Consider the following 18,713-nt stretch of genomic DNA (forward strand, 5'->3'; position numbering starts at 1 on the left):
GTATGAATCAACACTTCACATCTTTTTATGATTACCAATATTCTAACGCAATATTCCACATTTTTGTTTATCCATTTGGCAATTAATAGATATTTGGGTTATTCCCATGTTCGGGCTATTGTGAAAAATGTTACCGTGAACACTCCTATTCAAGATTTTGTATGGGCATATATTTTCAGTTCTCTTGGGAGAGGAATTTCTGGGTCATATGGTGTCTATGTTTGAGAAATGGCTGCATTGTTTTCCAAAGGGACCAAACCATTTTGCATTCCTACCAGCAATGTCTGAGGGCTCTGCTTCCTTCACCTCCTCCTCAATATTTCTAATTGTTTATGGTTTTGATGATCATTTTAAGGAGTGATGAAGTAGCATTTCATTGTGTTTTTGATTTTCATTTTCCCAATGACTAATGATATGGAGTTTTTTTTCACGCATTTTATGGTCATTTATGTTTCATCCTTGGAGGAATGCTGGTACAAGTTCTTTATTCATTTTTGAATTTTTTGTTGTTGAGCCGTACATGTCCCGAATATTAATTTCTTATCAGGATATGACTTGCAAATCTAGTCTCCCATCCTTTGGGCTGTCTTTTCACTTTCTTGATAGTGTCTTTTGAAACATGAGAGTATTGAATTTTGATGAAGTCCAATTTACCTATTTTTTCTTTTGTTGATTGTAATTTGTGTCACATCTAAGAAGCCAATTGCCTAATCCAATGTCACAATGACATAATTCTTTCTTTCTTCTAAGGGATTTATATTTTTGCTCTTACATTTAGGTCTTTGCTCCATTTTGAGTTAAATTTTGTGTGAAATAGTGCTCTTAATTGACTCAATAGTTCAAGCACCATTTATTGGAAAGATTACGTTTTTCAAAGAAATAATGATATATATTCTTGTAAAAATCAATTGACCAAAAATGTATCTACTTCTGGTTCTTAATTTTATTCCATTGATCTGTCTGTTCTTATGCCAGTACCATGCAGTCTTGATGTTGGTAGCTTTGTAGAAAGTTTGAAATTGGACAGTATAAGACCTCCATTTTGCTCTTTTAAAGAAATATTTTGATGATTCTTGGTCCCTTGTATTTCCATACATATTTTAGGATCAGATAATCAACTCTACAATAAAGCTAGCTGGGATTACATAGTGACTACATTGAATTTGTAGGTCCATTTGGGAAGTATTGCCATCTCAATAACATTTAGTCTTCCAATGCATGCATACAGGATATTTTTCCATTTATTTAAGTCTTATTTAATCTCTTTAAATAATATTTTGTAGTCTTCAGTGTAGTTTTGTTCTTGGTTTGACAAATTTATCCTTAGTTTTTTATACCTTTTGATGCTATCATAAATATAATTTATTTTTAGTTTCACTTTTGGATTATTTATTGTTAGTATATAGAAATGCAATTGACTTTTATATATTGATCTTGTATCCTGAAATCTTGCTTATTTGCTCAAAGAGTTTTTTTTTTTTTTTGTGGATTCCTTATGGTTTTCTATGTATAAGATAATTTCACATGCAAATAGAGGTAGTTTTACTTATTCCTTCCCAATAGGTATGTCTTTCTTTTTCTTGTTTAATTGCTCTGGCTAGAACTTCTAATACTTGTAGAATAAAAGTGGCAAAAGCATACATGCTTGTTTCTGATTGTAGAGGAAACTTTCAGTCTTTGTTCACCATTAAGTACAAGGTTAGTTGTGTTTTTCATAAATAACCTTTATTGGGTTAAGGAAGTTCTATGTTTTTCTGGCTTATTTAGTGGGTTTTTTTTTTTTTTAATCGTGATAGGGTGTTAGGTTTTGTCAGATGTCTTTTCTCCATCTGTTGAGGTAATTATGTGTTTTTGTTCCTTGTTCCTTGTTCTATTAATATGGTGCCTTTTAGTCAGGTGTGGTGGTACATGACTGTAATCCCACCTCCTTGGGAGGTGGAGGTGGGAGGATCTCAAGTTCAAGGCCAGTCTGAGCAATGTTAGTAATACCTTACCTCAATAGAAAAATTGAAAAAAAAAAAAAAAAGAGCTGGGCACATAGCTCAAGTGGTAGAGCACTTGCCTAGTGTGCGCGAGGCCCTCAGTTTAATCTCCAGTACCACAAAGAGAAGAGTGATGCATCCTGTGGCTGAGCTTCGCATATCGAACCTTTCATTCTTAGGATGAATCCCAGTGTATAATCCTTTTTCTATGTGGCTGAATTTGATTTGCTAATATTTTGTGGAGGATTTTTGCATCTGTACTCATGAGGGATATTGGTCTGTACTTTTTTCTTATGACAATAGAGGCTGGTTGTGGTTTCAGGGTTATTCTGGTCTCAGAATAAGTTGGGGAGGGTCCACTCCTCTTCTTCATTTAAGGAAGGGTTTTTGAAGAGTCTGAATTAATTCTTCTTTAAACATTTAGTAGAATTCACCAGTGAAGCCATCTCGTCCTGGAGTTTCCTTGTGGGAAATTTTTTTGATGAGTAATTTAATCTCTTTGAATGTTGTGAATGTTTTTTCTTGAATAAATATTCCCTGGATTGTGGCAAGCCTTTGGTTAATTCCTAGCACTCTGAAAGAGTTGATTCTGATAATTTGCCAGTGTTCTTATTGCTTGTGGAGGAGGGGATTTTAAGAGGCCCTTAATTTGCCTTTTCTACTGACACCCTCTAAACTGATATATACATACATACATATATATATAATATTATGTATATATTACATATGATATATATTGTATATATGTTAATTCAGTGTTCACTCAGTTTCTGGGGCATATTCATAGATGTAACTAGGATGCTGACAAGATGGATGGGTGGAATATATATATGTATATATATATTTTTCTGATTGAAAAAAGTTTTATTTTTTGGAATCTCTTTGTGTGGTTTTTAAAAATTCTGAGTGATATAGTATACAATCAGGTGCTAGAAAAAGAATCAGCCCAATAGAAGTTGAATGAAATGCAAAGTTGACTCAAAACATTAAATGTAGCTTTCTGAATTTTATATTATTTTATACTACAAGGCAGTTGTAAGTTTTAGGACACAAGTGTCCTTCCCACCTCTGAGAATCGATGTCCTGGACAGATGTTCCCAGGCTCCTGGGCCATGGCAGCCCAGCGTGTCCTGGTCCAGAGGAGGTGTCGTGGTGTTTGTAGGAGTCTCAGTGTCTACACCAGCATCATGCAGACTTCTCTCTGGCAGGCCTCATGTCTCTTTTTAGTGACTTTCTGTTGTGTTCACAAAAGAACTGGAAAAGTTGGCTGTCTGTGCTTCCAAGGTGCCCTTACAACTGGTGTTTTTGCTGAATCCCCCCCAGGTAAGGCAGGTGTGTGCACATGGCTCTGGTGAAGGAGGTGTGGGGCCTATGCTCCCCTGGCTCCTGCATCCTTCCCACGTCCTATGGCTTCAGAGACCCCTCTGTGGAACGCTTTGGGTTCTGGTAGAACACTGTTGTCCTGGTTTAGTGAGTGCCTTTAGCTTGAGATTTTCTTCTCTAAAGGAAAATTCCTTTCCTACCCGAGTCACTTCTGTACTATGCAATTTGAATTGAGAGCCCAAGACATTGTGTCTTCCATATAGAGTTGGGTCTTAGGCCCACCCCACAGTGTGAGGAGGGGAAGCTCTCTGTCTTTTCTTGGAGCACCCAAGCGTCAGATCTTCAATTCCTGTTTTTGTTTGTTTGTTTAAACTCAGAGCCTTGCATTTGCTAGGTGAGTGCTCTGCCACTTGAGGAGCTCCAGACCTTTTTGCTTTAAGTTATTATTATTTGTAAGATAGGGTTTGGCTTTTCCTGGGCTGGCCTGGGACCAAGATCCTACTACCTATGTCTCCTGTGTAGTTGGGATTGTAGACATGTTCCATCATCTTGGCTTATTTATTGAGATGAGGTCTCATCAACTTTTCCTCCAGGCTGGTTGAATTGTCATGCTTGCAAATCTCCACCTCCTAAGTAGCTAAGATTATAATCATGAGCCACTATGTCCAGCTTCAATTCTTTCTTAAAAGCATGTGAAGGGAGGGGCCTTGTCAGTGATTTGTGGGAGATAGTGAAATAATTAGTTCAGAGGAATCCTCAATTTGGATCAAGAATGGAATCACATTACAGAATGTATGTGCATGCAGTTAAAATGACAGTGGGAATTTGGTTTTTAGCCACCATTTCTTTTACTCGGGACTGGAAGGAAATGCGGGGGGCAGGGGGGTCCTTGTTCAGGGCCACACTTTCATTTGTTGATCGCTGCTAGCTGTGGGACCTGGATGTCACCATACATTCACTTTCTCTTTTCAGGGCCAATATCCCGTGCATACTGTGTTCAATTTCCTTCTCATCCAGGGCAAGTGATGCCCCAGGGGCACGGTGGAGGCAAATGGTCTGTCTACTCATTAATGACTCTGGGAAATGCTCTTTAACTGTTCTGTGCCCATTTGCATAGGGGTTAGAATTTTTTAGGAATTGCTAAATATTAGTAAAACCTGATCTTCACTAAAGTCAGCAGGATGCCCCAAATTCTGAGAGTTCACAGAGCCTTAGGCCATTCATTGCTCATTTGCTTAGAACAGTCTCAGGGCTGAGTGGGTCTTGGTATTTCCATTTTATTGATAGAAACTGAACTGGAAATTCAGACTTAGTGGCTAGCCCGGGGACCTGCTCAGATGGAGGTTTGCTTTCTCCTTGTTGCTGTCCTATGTTCTGGCTGAGGGTCCAGTGTCTTATGAAAGCAGGATGTAGGAATGATGTCTTTGGCCACAGGCCTCAGAGGGCATCTGCAGGTCTGCACACAGGAAGTTTCACAAAGAAGCTAGGGGCATGAGCACATGCTGGCTCTTTCCTGTGGAGCTTCTGGAACCCATTGCAGAATATCCCAATGTTTTGGGACCTTTGAGTGGGTGGGGGTGGAGGGTGCAGGAACACAGAGCAGGGCATTACTTTGAGTGACACAGTTGGTTGAATCAGCAGAAGGAAGGCAGATGAGCCTCTGTCTTGACCGAAGCTCTGAGCTGGAGGTAGCTGGGAGGACAACATGTACCATGACTCAGGCATGCACTGACGGCTGTGCTTTGGGTATGGTCCCCCAAAGGTTCATGGGTTGAAGGCTTGTTCCCCAGGGTGATGATATTGAGAGGTGGAGGGACTTGTGCTCACCCTGACTCTTTGAGCTGTATGATTTTGGTTGTGGCCCCAAACCAACAACCAGAACACCACTGTCTCATCATTGCCAGGTTGTTGACAGAGCTGTGTGAGAAACATCACTCAAGACCCAGCTCTGGGTCCAGTGATGTTGCTTTCATCCCCTTCCCTCTTAGAAGTATGCCCTGGATTCTGGGTTGAACGTCAGAGTGCATAGGCTTGGGACAGGCTGAGCCTGGAGGAGATTGTGAGGATGGCCTCTGGCATCTAGTCCGGAACTGGGCAGAGCAGAATTTGGGCCTGGAAGGCAAAGCTTTTTCTATCCACTGGAAGGGACAGGCAATAGCAGTGTCTCCTTGCAGTTAACCACAGGTGTGCCTTGATTCACTATGACAAGGTGATGTCCCCATAGATCCAACGTAAGTGGAAATTGTGAGAACATAGTGAATTCACCTAACCTGGAGAACAACCTACCTTAGCTGCACGGTCCCTGGCAGAGTAGAGGTTGTGCCTCCTGGTGCTTCTTGGGTTGACCAGGAGCTGTGATTCAATGCAGCTGTCTAGCATTGGCAGAGGGTTGTGCTGCATGCAGCCAGCTCCAGAAAAGGTTGAAATCCAAATTTTGAAGTATGGATTTCTTTTGAATTCACATTGCTTTCACACCCCTGAAAAATCTGAAATCAAGTTGAACCATTATAAATCAGGGACTGTCTGTACTTCGAATGGTGCCACATTTTTGGTGTCACAACTCCACGTAGTGCTACTTAAAGAATCTGTGTCCTGTTTAGGGTAAAACTAGCAAGATTCTCTGGGGCCTTAGCTTTCCCAAGGCCAGAGGCATTCCAATATTGATCTGGTTCTGTTCTGAGGGACTCTTGCAGGTGCTCCCAGCAACCACAAGGCGTCACTATTGGCAGCTATCAGGCATTGCTAGCTGGGGAAGAATGGTTGACAGTGGATTTCAGAAGCTATGAGGTGGAAGCTGAGAGAGCCCCTTTCTTTGGCCCAAGTTAGCTGTGGGTGAACCTTGCTTGCTTTCTGGGAGGTGATTGTCTTTTGTGCCAAACCCACTTATTCTGCAAGTGACCTGAGCTCCAGCAGGTGGAGTCACAAGAAGCCTCCCTATGTGGGCCTCCTGGTTTCCCCTCTCAGGGGCTGGGAAGCCTCCCCTTTCCACAGGCTTTTGTTTTCCCATTCCCTAACTGGGGCCCCTGATTCCACCAGCCCCGCCCCCCCCACAACCTGTAGTCATTCCCTTCTTCCTTCTAGGGATGGACTCTTTCTGAAGAAGGCACACCAGTCTCCTGATCTAAAAGTTTACACAGGATGGTATTTTATGAACCTCTACCCTGTGCCAGGAACTGTGGAAGTTCCTTCCTTGTACTGTCGTATTTATATCTTCAAGATCCTCTCTTATAATTCACATGGCCCAAGATCACACAGAACAGCATGTAAACATGTCCACACACATACGCAGTTTAAATCTTTTTTGATGCTGTTCTCTATGTATAGGATTACCTACCGATTTCAGTGACACTCCACCACCCTACAAATTGCTGTTGCTCTGAAGCATTCAGTTCTGGAGGTGGGGATGGAGATCAGTGACTCTTCTCCTTGGACAGGGGTGGAGTCCTGGGGACAATGGAAAAATTCGCCCCAGGAAGGGCAGCAACAAACGATCTTCCAGAGCCAAGCACTTCCTGGACCTTCCTCCTAGACTCCCACAGGAACCTCCTTCCTCCACACTTCTACAACTCAGTTCTCTTCTTCCCTCATCTGTGTCACCATTTGCTGTCAAAGGCAGAAACTTGGCCGTCATTTTGGTCTCTCCCTTCTCACTACCAATCTTAATATTGACCTTCATGTGGATTGTAGCTCCTTAGTTTCTCAGAATTTACACGGTGCCATGGTCATTCTCCCTTACCCTTTTCCTGACAGTATTGACTCAGACCTCTCTCACTCTTTGCCTGTATTTCTGTTTTCCAAGTCTTCATTCTTGTTTCTGTCAGAATGAAGAAATGAGCTACACTGTAGCTCATTTGATCCTTTAAAAGTGTATCTACTACTCTGCTCTCCTGTTCTGAACCTTCCAGTGGCTTCTAATCACCTTTCAGCAAAGCATTAGAAGGTGCTAGCCAGTATTTATCCATCTCCTAAGTGCCTTTTCTGTTTCTTCAGACTGAGGCCTCTTCCCCTCCCTCAGAACTTCCCCAGCCACACAGACCTATTCCAAGAGGGACCTCCAGCTCCCTCTGGCCTCTGGGCATCTGGGATCTGAGCTTTCCCTGCTTAGAATGCTCTCCCCTTGACCTCTACTGATTGAATCCCAGATGCCTACCAGGCATCAGCCTAGATGTCCCTACTTGTCTGAGGTATCCCTTCTCTGGTGCTGCAGTGCAGCCACCATGGCACTACTCACTGTTCATAGATGTTTCTGCTACTAGACTGTAAGCTCTCTGAACATACGACACTGATGTATCCACATCTCCTAGCACCAGCCCAGCGCTCTCCTGATATGGTAGCCTTTGCGGCACCAAAAAATTCTCCATCTGCCTTCGTGGAACGCACAGCCCTGGGAGATATTCTGCATGTGACATCATGAGGGGCACTTCCACAAGTGCCTTCTTAGGGACAGACCACATGCTGGAATCTGGGAGAGGTTAAATTCACAGAGAAGGTTCTTGTCTACCTATAAAGGACAAATGCTTTCTTTGAGGACCAGAACAACTTACCTTGTGTCCTCCAAGCACTAACAGGAAGCGCAGTCCTTGGGAGGCTGGGGGTGCCTGCAACATGGGCACTGTTGAATGGAGTTAGAGAGAGGGGAAGGTGACCACCTGGTGCCGGGGCAATCACCAGCCCTGCACAATTAGAAAGACCAAGGCCAGCTTTGAGAGGTCCCTGCAGAATTGCTCTGGGATCTTAGAGGCAGAGTCGGGCCTGGCGAAGTTAATCAGACTGCGTAATAACTAGTTTGAAGGGAAGACCTTGATTCCAACAGGCTTTGGTCATCTTCATTTTCTCAGTCCCAGATTTCTCTTTTGAGTTTTAAAAGCGGCAACGCACATGTCTTCTCAAGGCCACTTGCCTGCGACAGAGCTCTGCCCTGAGGAATAGAACGATGCAGAAGGCGGGAGAGAAGGGTGTCTAGGAGTCTTGTAACCTGTGGAGAGGCCCTGTTACCAGCAGGTCCCCAACCCTCCTCCACACTCTTAGGGCTGGGCATGCCCTGCCGCTCCTGGAGGCTCCAAGCCTCCTGAAGCCCACGGAGTTCTGGGAGCCACCCCTGGGGGTCCTGGGACTCCGGTGGGTCCTTCTGGACCTGGATCTAAGCTCTGTTCCCCTTTCCAGTGCGCAGGTCCAAGGCGGCTGATGAGGAGAGGAGCCGTCGAGCCCGGAGCGCCCGGGATGAATACCGGCGCCACTCGCTCCGCGCCATCCAAAAGGGCACAGTCGCTGGCCTTAGCTCCATGTTCCGGGAACTCGGCCAGAGCCATGAGCAGGAGGCGAGACTCTACCAGCCTCTTCCCGGCCCGGGTCCACCACCGTCACTTGCCGTGCCTATCAGGTGGGTCAGCAGCTCCGGAGCCTAGCACTGGAGCTGCAACACGGGGGATCCAGTCCTGGCTCGCTAGTCATTTCCCCCCGTGGGCCTCAGTGTTCCAGGCTGTGTAATGGGTTGGAAGCCCCAGAGGTAGGGTGAGACGGATACTTCTATCAACTTTGCAGTTCTGTGAGTCTTAACTTTCTGGGGTCTAGGATTCCTTTGATAATCTGAAGAAGCTGTATACCTTCTTCCTCTCAAAATGTGCCATATGAATACCCCAAAACATTTGCACAGTTTTCAACTCCTAGGAGTCTATATGCCCTAAGTTAAGAACTTGTAATAAAGGACCTCAAATTAGCTAAGTGTGATCCAGTAGCTGGAAACAAAGGTTTGCTGACTCTTCTAACTACCATCAGAGCTGGTCTGGCCCCAGTTTGATTAGCAAGTTTGCAGATTAGTGTGGGTGAGTGCAGGAGGTGCCCTCACACATTTGTTTCCTCAGGATTGTTGTTTAGTAAGGACACTTAGGTGACAGCTAGTGATTGACAGAACCTAAGATTATGAGGTTGCTGGGATCTTCTCCACCTTCTACCCTTTCCCACCTGAGGCTAACCCAGAGGTTTGGTTGCTCTCCTCTTGGGTGCCCTCCCACCGTGATGCTGAGCAGACACTGCTCCCAGGGAGGGCAAAGATGGGTTCCAGCTCCTGGTGCTCCCTAAAACACAGGGAGTATTTGGGAGTCAGTTTGCCCCCAGATAATAGGGGTTGTCTGAGTTTTGCTTTAATTGGGGTTTGGGGTTATTTATAACCTCCTGCTTCCTTTTCTCCTTCATTCCCTATCCCTTTCCTTCCTCATCATGTATGATTTTCAAACAAGAAAGTTTAGGAAGAGGGCAGCACACAGAAGCTCTGACTCCCTCCCTTCTATTCCATCTCCTCAGCTCCCTCTTCTGCTGTAGGTCACTACCGTTCTCAGTGCCTTATGTATCCTCCCAGTTTCCTTCTGCAACATGAAAAGTCTTAAGCTTCCCTCTGTTTTTTTTTTTTAATAGCTTAGTATTGTACTGCATGACGTGCCATTATTTTATTTATCAAACACTCTGTTAGCAGATATTGGTATTATTTCAAACCTTTTCTTATCACTAACAGTGCCCTGTAGAAATTAGATTTATGTACTTGCAACCATTCCCTGATGTGGGAGCTCTGGGTCAAGGATATGTGTATTTGAACTTCAACTTGCCCTCCATAACCTGGTACCAGTTTGCACTCTCATTCTCTAGCCTGGCAGACAGGGTATCGTCAAACTTTTCTGTGAGAAATAACATCTCAGCGCAAGTTTCAACCAACATTTCTTTCTGTAAGTAAGAATAAGTTCTCTGTATATGTTTAAGGGCCATTGATCCAGCCTTATCTCATTGTCATTCCTCTGCCCACTTTTTCATTGGGTGATTCGTCTTTTTCTTATTGATTTCTAGAACTCCTTAAATATTAGGCAAAAAGCTCCATTTTTTTCTCAGTTTGTCATTTATCTTTTAGCTTTTGTGATAGAGTTTTCCATCATGCAGAAATTCTTTATTTTTATAAGGTTAATTTTTTGTGTGTGGTTTCTGTATTAGGGGGGCCTAGTTAGAAAAGCCTTCCCCTTCCTATGCTTTTTAAAAGAATCCTATAAATCTGTCCCTTTGGCTCCTACAATGGAACGGCATGGCCCGTGGTGTGGCCTGGCTCTAGGCTGGTTGTGTGCAGTCAACAAGGGTGGCCTCTGCAGAAAGCATTGAGGGGTCAAAATGCTGGACGATGGAGCAGAAACCCAAGGCCACTTGCCTCTGTCCACATCCCTCAGCTAGGTGTCGCCCACCTTTGTCTGTGCTGAGGGGTGGATATACAGTGCCAGAAGGAGGAGAGTTACAAGTGCCGGAGTGAGGCTGGTCACTGGCTAGGTGGTTCCTTGGAACACCTATCCTAGCACTTATATTCTGGGGAAATGAGGTCCCTGCTTAGAAATTCTCTGCTTAGAAACAAATTCAAATTCTTGCTTAGAAATAGGGACAAGAGGGAGTGGATCATCTCTACTGTTTATAACTTCCTATTGCCTTCTAAGGAAACCAAGTCCTAGAAACTAGAGGATTCTTTCCTCTGGAGAGTTATTTTTGGGGGATGCAAATGCAGAGGAAGAGGCTGGGTGGAGCAGTGCTGCCCAGGGCTGCTTGGTAGAGAGGAAAGGCACCTGAAGGAATAAAAAAGGGGGTAATACCAAGGGAGGATAGGGAGCAGGGCCAGCTATGGGGTGTTAGGGAGTAAAGTAAAGTCAAGAGAGGGGGCAAGGAGAAAGTTGGATTTGGAGAACACACTCAATAGACATGGCTGCTGTGGTTGGCTATGGGTTGAGTTTGTCCCTCAAGGGTCTATGTGTTGGCACCTTGGTTCCTAGTGTAGCAAAATTGAAATGGTACCTAGCAGAGGTCCATTCTTGTGGAAAGCTGAGATAGTTATCCAGAGAGTGAATTGTTTCAAATATCCTATCCTGAGTCTTGAATTGCTCTCTGCTTTGTGATGTGATTTCTCCCTCTTGTAAGCACTTCTGCCATGATACTATTGGCTATTAGGCCCTCACCAAAGGCAGAACCAGCGGGGCCACCTGATCCTGGACTTTTAGCCTCCAAAATCATCTAAACAAATCTTTTCCTAAGTAGCCTGCCTCATGTGTTTCATCATAGCAGGGAAAACCATATGAATACAATGGCGTTTGTGCAACATAGCCTCACCTGCTGCCTTTCTTCCAGCATATTTTTCTGAAATCTTCCACATTCACTACCATTTGTGTGCAAGTGTGCACATATGTGTGCACAAAAGGATCCATTCTGGGACTTGTGAGGAGGGGCTGAGGTCTTAGCTAGTGTGTCAGTACAGAACAGGTACAGAGACTACCTGACAGGGCAGCTGGAGTTTATTTTATATTTATATTTTATATAAATATAATATTTCATATTATATAAATATAGTATTTTATATTATATTTATTTTATAAAAAAAGGACACAGGGTGATTTTTAAATGCCAGTACTGTTAGGTGAGTAGGACTTACTGAGCTCCTGTTACTCAGTTGGAAGTGGTGAAAAGGCTGAGATTGTTCAGATGGTATACACTCATTCCATGAAATCAGGCAGTGTGGTCTTTGTACAACTCAACAAATGTTGTTGGGAGCCTGTTAGGTGCCACGTGCTGTCAGATTCTTCCTGGCTTCATGTTAGAGTAACCCAAATGTAATGGGGGTTTTATGTGGTCCAGTCTCTGTGTGCATTGGAGAGAACCACAGTTCAGACAAAAATGCAATGAAAATTGGCTCACCTTTGAGAAAGCATTGACAGTGTCCAATTCATTGTTCTTAGGTCCTTCACTGGCTCCTACTCATGTCACCCCATCACTGATCCCCTGTCTGTGGTCAGCCAATGGGCAGTTTTGTTCCTTTCCTTCTCATTTTCCTCTGTCCTTGTACTTTTTATTTCCTGTATGTAGACATCCAGACATTTCCAGAGCAGGTTTTCTGGTTTGTGTCGATGTCCTAAGTCTACCTTACAAGACTGTGAGAGCTAACTGCTAAAGGTAGGGGTTCCCTCAGAGGGGATGGCAAGGAAACATGGAAGGGTCAAAAATCAGAACTCTTTAGTTGGGGAAAAGGGGATGGAGACGCTTTCACACTGATAAGTTTGTTCATATTTTATTAGGATCTTTCTGCATTGATGCAGATACTTTATGCTGTGGCTACTCACAAGGGAAAACACTTCCTTTTTTTCCCCTTAGACATCTTCTTGTATTCTCTTTTTACTTCCTCCCATGTGGGTTTCTTTGAAGCAAGTGACAACAGTTGACTCTGGGGAGAAATAATAGCTGCTGCATTTTAATCTGCAAAGTGCCCTCAAGGACCCGTCTCCTTGAAGCCCTTTCATGGCATGGGTGTGGGTATCACACATATTCATCCTCCCAGTGGCCTCTCCCTCTTCTCCTTCCTCCTCCTTTCTCTCCTTCTCTCTCCCCTTCCTTTTCTCCTTCCTTCTACTCTTCTTCCTCACTGCCTCCCTCCCTTCCTGACTCTTCTTCCCTCCCTCTCTCTCTCTCTTTGCAGCAGGACTTGGGAGCGCCCACTGCGTCCACTTTCCAGAGAAGTCATCATCCGCTGGTTTAAGGAGGAGCAGCTGCCTCGCCGAGCTGGCTTTGAGAGGAACACCAAATCCATTGCTCCCTGGTTCCACGGTAGGATCACTTTCTGGGCCCTGCAGCAGATGATGGGTTGGAGGAGGAGATCCTGAAGGATAGCTGTACTCAGTGGTGGAGGACTTTGGACTCTATGCTGCCTCCCTTCTGGCCCTACCAGCTCTGGCAGGAGTGAAGAAGCTGAGGTGTCTGGGATGCTAGACATGTACCCCCTTTTTCTGTTTGGAACAGGTGAACACCAGTCTTGCCCACTGCTGTCACCACACAGCCTCCTTGGCCATCCAGCCTTCTCTGAGGCATCTTCCCTGTGCTCTCACTGGTCACAGAGCTGCTGGTGGGCAGGAACCACATCTTGGTGTCTGAGCCTGCATTCCTGGATCTTGTCCATAGCCCAGCACACTCTAGGCTTTGAATAGATTCTTGTTGATTAATGATAGATGGGTGAATGAAGAGGTCAGAGTCATCCAAACATACAGTGTTACAGATGGGAGGTTCCGTGGAAGTCATCTAATCCCTTCATTACAGATAAGAAACTGAGGGAGGAAGTTTCCATAGGGTACCAAGAGACTTGTAAAGTCAAATTCAAGAATGTATCTCGAGGGTCATCTCAAAGGTCATGACCTCAGTCCAGTGATCTGAATATGCAGTGGCCTCAAGTAGGGAAATATGGCTGTGACTTCAGTAGAGACTTGCTTCAGGAAAATAGGAGTGGCTACCAGCCACCAGTTTCCTCTACATCGGTTAGCTATTGCGATATAACAAATCACCCCAAAACTCAGTAGCTTAAAATAAGCATTTATTATGAATTATGAATTATTATTATTCATGAATAATTCTGAATCAGTTGGGTGGTTCTTCTAGTCTGAGTTAGGCTCAGATGATCTTGGCTGAACTTGTTTATGTAGCTGGGGCTGGCTGATGTAGGATGGTCTCAGTTGAGATGTCTCCTCTCTGCCCCATGTGGTCTCTCATACTCCAGAAGCCTGGCTCAGGTTTGCCGGAGACTCCCCTGGTTGGAACTGATCTCCCCTGTCACAATTATTACCCACCTGATCCTTACCTGTCTCTTTTTCTCACCTTCCTGTCTCCTGGGAGCTTGACTAGCCTCCATCTTGGCCTGCATTTGTCCTGGTGATGTGAACTCTCTATCTGCTTCCTGGCCAGCTTTTATGTATTGTCAGTTCTATCCAGATGGAGAGATGAGCTCAGTGTCATGGTAGGTGCTAGAGCTCTGGCATCTTGAGGGCCAATAAGAGGCTGGCAGAGAGAGACCATATTGGCAAGCTCTGGGCCTGGCTCTGGCTTCAGGGAAGGCAGCTGTGATGTTTAGAACAAATCACACAGCACTGGAGTAAGGCCACCTGCATATTCACTCCCACCTCCAGGTGTCCGAAGAGCTTATGGGCTTTGACATGCGGGTAACAGGCACACTCTACAAATGTCACAACCGAGATATAGCACTGAAGGGGCTGCCAAAGACCGCAGAGGTGGTGACAGCACCAGTCTAGGCAGCAGGAATATCCTCATTGGTTTGTCCCTTTCACTCTATAGTTCATCCTCCACACAGCATCCTGAGATTCTTTTAAATACAACCAGATCCTGTCACTCCCCTGCTCAGTACCCACTGCTTCCCTTTATGCATGCAATAAACTGTGAACTCCATCCTGTGTCCCCTAAGGCCCAAGTGACAGGGGACTTACCTGTCCCTACCCCAGTCTTATGCCAGAATTGCCTCCAGAGCTATGGTCTTTTTTTCTGTTCCTCAAATGATCCAACCTCTCCTCCACCTCAGGCCGTTTGCCCTTGGGATTGCTCTGCTTGCCTTTGCCGTCCTTCCCCAAGTCTCTGCATGGTTGACACATTCTCATTTTCCATCTGAAATATCCCATCTTCAGAGAGGTTTCTCCTGAACTCATCTAAAGCAGTGTTCCTCAATTCCTCTAATTTACCTTGTTTATTTCTGTAAAAGCACTCATTCCATTAGCATTTCTTTTTTGCTCGTTTCTTCTCTCCCACCTGAATGTAGTCATGGAGGCTAAGGACCTTGTCTATTTTCCCCAGTGCCTGCCACAGTCGGTATCTATGGGAGGAATGGCCAAAGGCATTAGATCCTAGGCTTTTCAATTCCAAAGAACAGCCCTCTCTTCTGTGCATTGGGCCCTGGTAGTGTGTGAGTCTCCTCACAGCCTAGGAATAGACTGAAAACCTGGAGCCACATGTGAGAAGGTTGTCTTGCCTTTCTAGTTGGCCAGGTGCTCAATGAAGGCAGAGCCCTATGTCTTAGGTCCCTCTGTATTCACCCATGCCCTCCCCGTGCCCAGAGACCAGTAAAGAAACACAGCCAAGATAAAGTCACCATCTTCTGTTGTCACTATTACTGACCTCTCCAACTCCACTACAGCATCCCCATTGTGTAGGTTCCAATGCATAGGTCTGGCTTGGTTATACCTCAGTAATACACACACAAGCCGTAGGGTCTATGACCTCCACTGACCAAGGTTTATTTCTTACCCCTGTCACATTCTGTTGGAAGTTGGTTGTAGATACTAATCTAGGCCTCAGGCTGAGGGAGCTGCCTCTGTTGGAAATTCCAATGGTTTCGTGGTAGGGGAAAAAGACTCAGTGGACTGTAGGGTGGCTCTAAAACTTCTGCATGGAAGTGACACCACCACTGTTATACACATTTCATTAGTTAGGGCCAGCCTGGCATCCACATCATAGTGTGATGGATAGTCTTGAATAACAGAATCTGTTATAGCCATCATCCACTTCTTTCTCCCAGGCTTCTACATGTCCAATAGACAGATGGAGTGGCTCTTTACGGCTCAGAGATAAGACAGTCAACATGCATAGGTGACTGATCCCTGTGTCCCTGGAGCTGGTCCTGAGGATTCTCTGCCTCTCATGTCTGTCACTTTGTGTGTCCCTGAAGCCTTTGATAGAGCTTCCATTTGAATCACCACCTTTTGTTTCACTCATACATTTTTTATTATCATGGAAGTTCTGCATAGCACCTTAGGCACCTGCAGTGTAGCTCAAATGCCTGTGGAGTGGGGTGTGACAATTGCACTGATTGCTCAGAGGTGCTAGTGGCAGCCAATGGAGAAGACACAACAGAGGTGCTGGAGTTTATCTTTAGCTTTATTTTCTACTTGATGGGAAAAAAAGGTAATTTTAATGTTGTCACAGAGCAAACAGAACCAAGATTTAAGTCTCACAATTTATGTAACTGACTTCATGCTTTCTTGAGAGTTCTACCATAAAGCATGCAGGAAAGTTGCTAATAAACAGAATAGAGCTATTTAGTGACCAAGTTTTCATTGATCTGTGAAGAATGAAAAAAAAAAAGAAAGGTTCACATATGGAGGATGGCCAAGTGTCTTTGCTTAGGAAGGTCTGTGCTATATTCCAAGATTACATCCTCTTCTTCAAGTTTAGTGTTAAAATGTCCTATCTTTTATGAATTGAAGATGATAGTAAGCATGGTTAGTTTTATATATTGTCTTTGACAGGAAAAACAAAATGTTAGCAGACCTGTGTTGGTTCCTGAAATTTTTTTTTTTTTTTTGTAACTTTTCTAATTTCTAAATGCCAAAGTCTGGACCAACTAGTATGCTCCAACTTCCTCCTTCATTCCCTACAGAGACAGGCAGCTCACCATCCCCCAGGCAGTACACACTAGTGTAATTGTTAGGGAGTTTTGCTGCAGGTTGGGAAGGGCCTCTGCTCTTGCCTGGATGTGGCTGGGCACCTTAGCTGGGGAGGCTCTGCTCCACTTGTCTCCCATGATCCTTTGGGGGTGTGCTGTTCTCATGGAGATGGTACAGGTACCATGGCAACATAGTGTGAGGTTCTCGAAGTCTGGTCTTAGAACAAGCTCACTGCTACTTCTGCCTCATGCTGTTGGCCACAATTTGTGATAGACTTGAAGGGTGGAAAACATATTCTGTCTTTTTCTTGTGAGGAGCTTCAAAGTCATATATCAAAGGGGATGGAGATAGGAAGCTAAGAAGAATTTGAGCCAATATTCCAATCTTCATAATTCCAGTATAATTTTTTTCTTTCCTGGGTAAGACATTCCTAATTAATTTAACTGGATTTTAGATGAAGGTTAAAAAAGAAGGCTACCATGATTTCTACTTTCTTCCCTTTCCTCAAATATTTGGAGGCACAATGGTATAATCCAAATGGCAAGGTACACAAGGGGTCTGAAGGTAGGGGACCCATTCTGCAACCTAGCAGCTCTGTGACCTTGGGTGTATCCTTCATTTCCCTACTTTTGACTGGCATTATCATATAAATTCAAAAGCTATCTAGGGAAATCAAGTCAACAAACATGCTTTGTCCCCCAGAAGGAACCATAATCATTGTGAAGACTGGTGTTTCCTGTAGTCTGGGATCAACCACCAGAAACCCCCACCTCTTCTGAGAAACAGAGTGAGGGGAAATGGACTCAGAGCACAGAGGGGAGGGGGCAGAATGGCTTCCCCCTGTGACCACAGGCTTCCGATAATCCCCTCTGTTAAAATGAGTGGTGGAAGGTAATTCCTTGTTTCTCATTTGCTCATTGTTATGTTCCAGGAAGTAAAAGAGAGACTTGCAGCTATACAAAACTACTCCTGAGAAATGCCAGTGCATATAAGCTTGGCTTTGAGAAAAATAATTTTGGACTTCAACATGTATCTAAAATGATTAAGAACATCCTCTGTCTGAACACTGGCTCATTCACAGCCCATTTTTCTTTTTTTTTTTTTTTTATTCATATGTGCATACAATGTTTGGGTCCTTATCCACCCCCCACCCCCTCCCTCTTTCCCCCACCCCCTCGCTACTCGGCAGAAACTGTTTTGCCCTTATCTCTAATTTTGTTGAAGAGAGAGTATAAGCAATAATAGGAAGGAACAAGTGTTCCTGGTTGAGATAAGGATAGCTATACAGGGAGTTGACTCACATTAATTTCCTGTGCCTGTGTGTTACCTTCTAGGTTAATTCTTTTTGATCTAACCTTTTCTCTAATTCCTGGTCCCCTTCTCCTTTTGGCCTCAGTTGCTTTAAAGTATCTGCTTTAGTTTCTCTGCGTTGAGGGCCACAAATGCTATCTAGTTTTTTGGGTGTCTTACCTATCCTCATACCTCCCTTGTGTGCTCTCACTTTTATCATGTGATCAAAGTCCAATCCCCTTGTTGTGTTTGCTCTTGATCTAATGTCCACATATGAGGGAGAACATATGATTTTTGGTCTTTTGGGCCAGGCTAACCTCACTCAGAATGATGTTCTCCAATTCCATCCATTTACCAGCGAATGATAACATTTCGTTCTTCTTCATGGCTGCATAAAATTCCATTGTGTATAAATACCACATTTTCTTGATCCAGTCGTCAGTAGTGGGGCATCTTGGCTGTTTCCATAACTTGGCTGTTGTGAATAGTGCACAGCCCATTTTTCTTCCTGAGCTTTACTTATAGGAAAGACTTTCAGTGTGCTCCATGGTTTATTGTCTTGGCAAAGACCCACTGGTGGTCTTGCTGCTTGCTGGGGCATTGTGGTCAGTGACGTAGCTGGCTTGATAAGTTATTCCTGTGGGATTCTTCTCAGACACGGAGAGTAGATCCCAAGTCTTAACGTGTGTAAGTGGAGCCAGTTGCACTTGGGTGAGGTGTTTTTGGTTTGATGCTTCTTCTAACAAGTACAAAGTGTGTGTCTGTGGCGAGGGGATGGGGGCAGGCACTCCTCGTCCATATAGACAGTGCAGTCTGCAGGGAGTCTAGAAGTTAGGGAGGATTTTCCCTCCAAATAAGAGTTGCACAGTGGGGCAGGAACTTTCTCACACTGAGCACA

The 18,713-nt window shown here is 44.3% G+C and overlaps 1 protein-coding gene across 1 annotated transcript in view; it reads left to right on the forward strand.

The window, feature by feature from the left end:
- Window positions 1-18,713, forward strand: part of Sh2d4b (SH2 domain containing 4B) — a 65,715-nt gene that overhangs the window by 23,686 nt on the left and 23,316 nt on the right. The window contains exons 5-6 of the mRNA XM_074079307.1: window positions 8,469-8,685; window positions 12,787-12,914. Coding sequence (XP_073935408.1) covers window positions 8,469-8,685; window positions 12,787-12,914 — 345 coding nt within the window. The remainder of the gene's footprint in view (window positions 1-8,468; window positions 8,686-12,786; window positions 12,915-18,713) is intronic.

The sequence above is a fragment of the Castor canadensis genome, chromosome 7 (genome assembly GCF_047511655.1).
Source record: "Castor canadensis chromosome 7, mCasCan1.hap1v2, whole genome shotgun sequence".
Taxonomy (NCBI): Eukaryota; Metazoa; Chordata; class Mammalia; order Rodentia; family Castoridae; genus Castor; species Castor canadensis.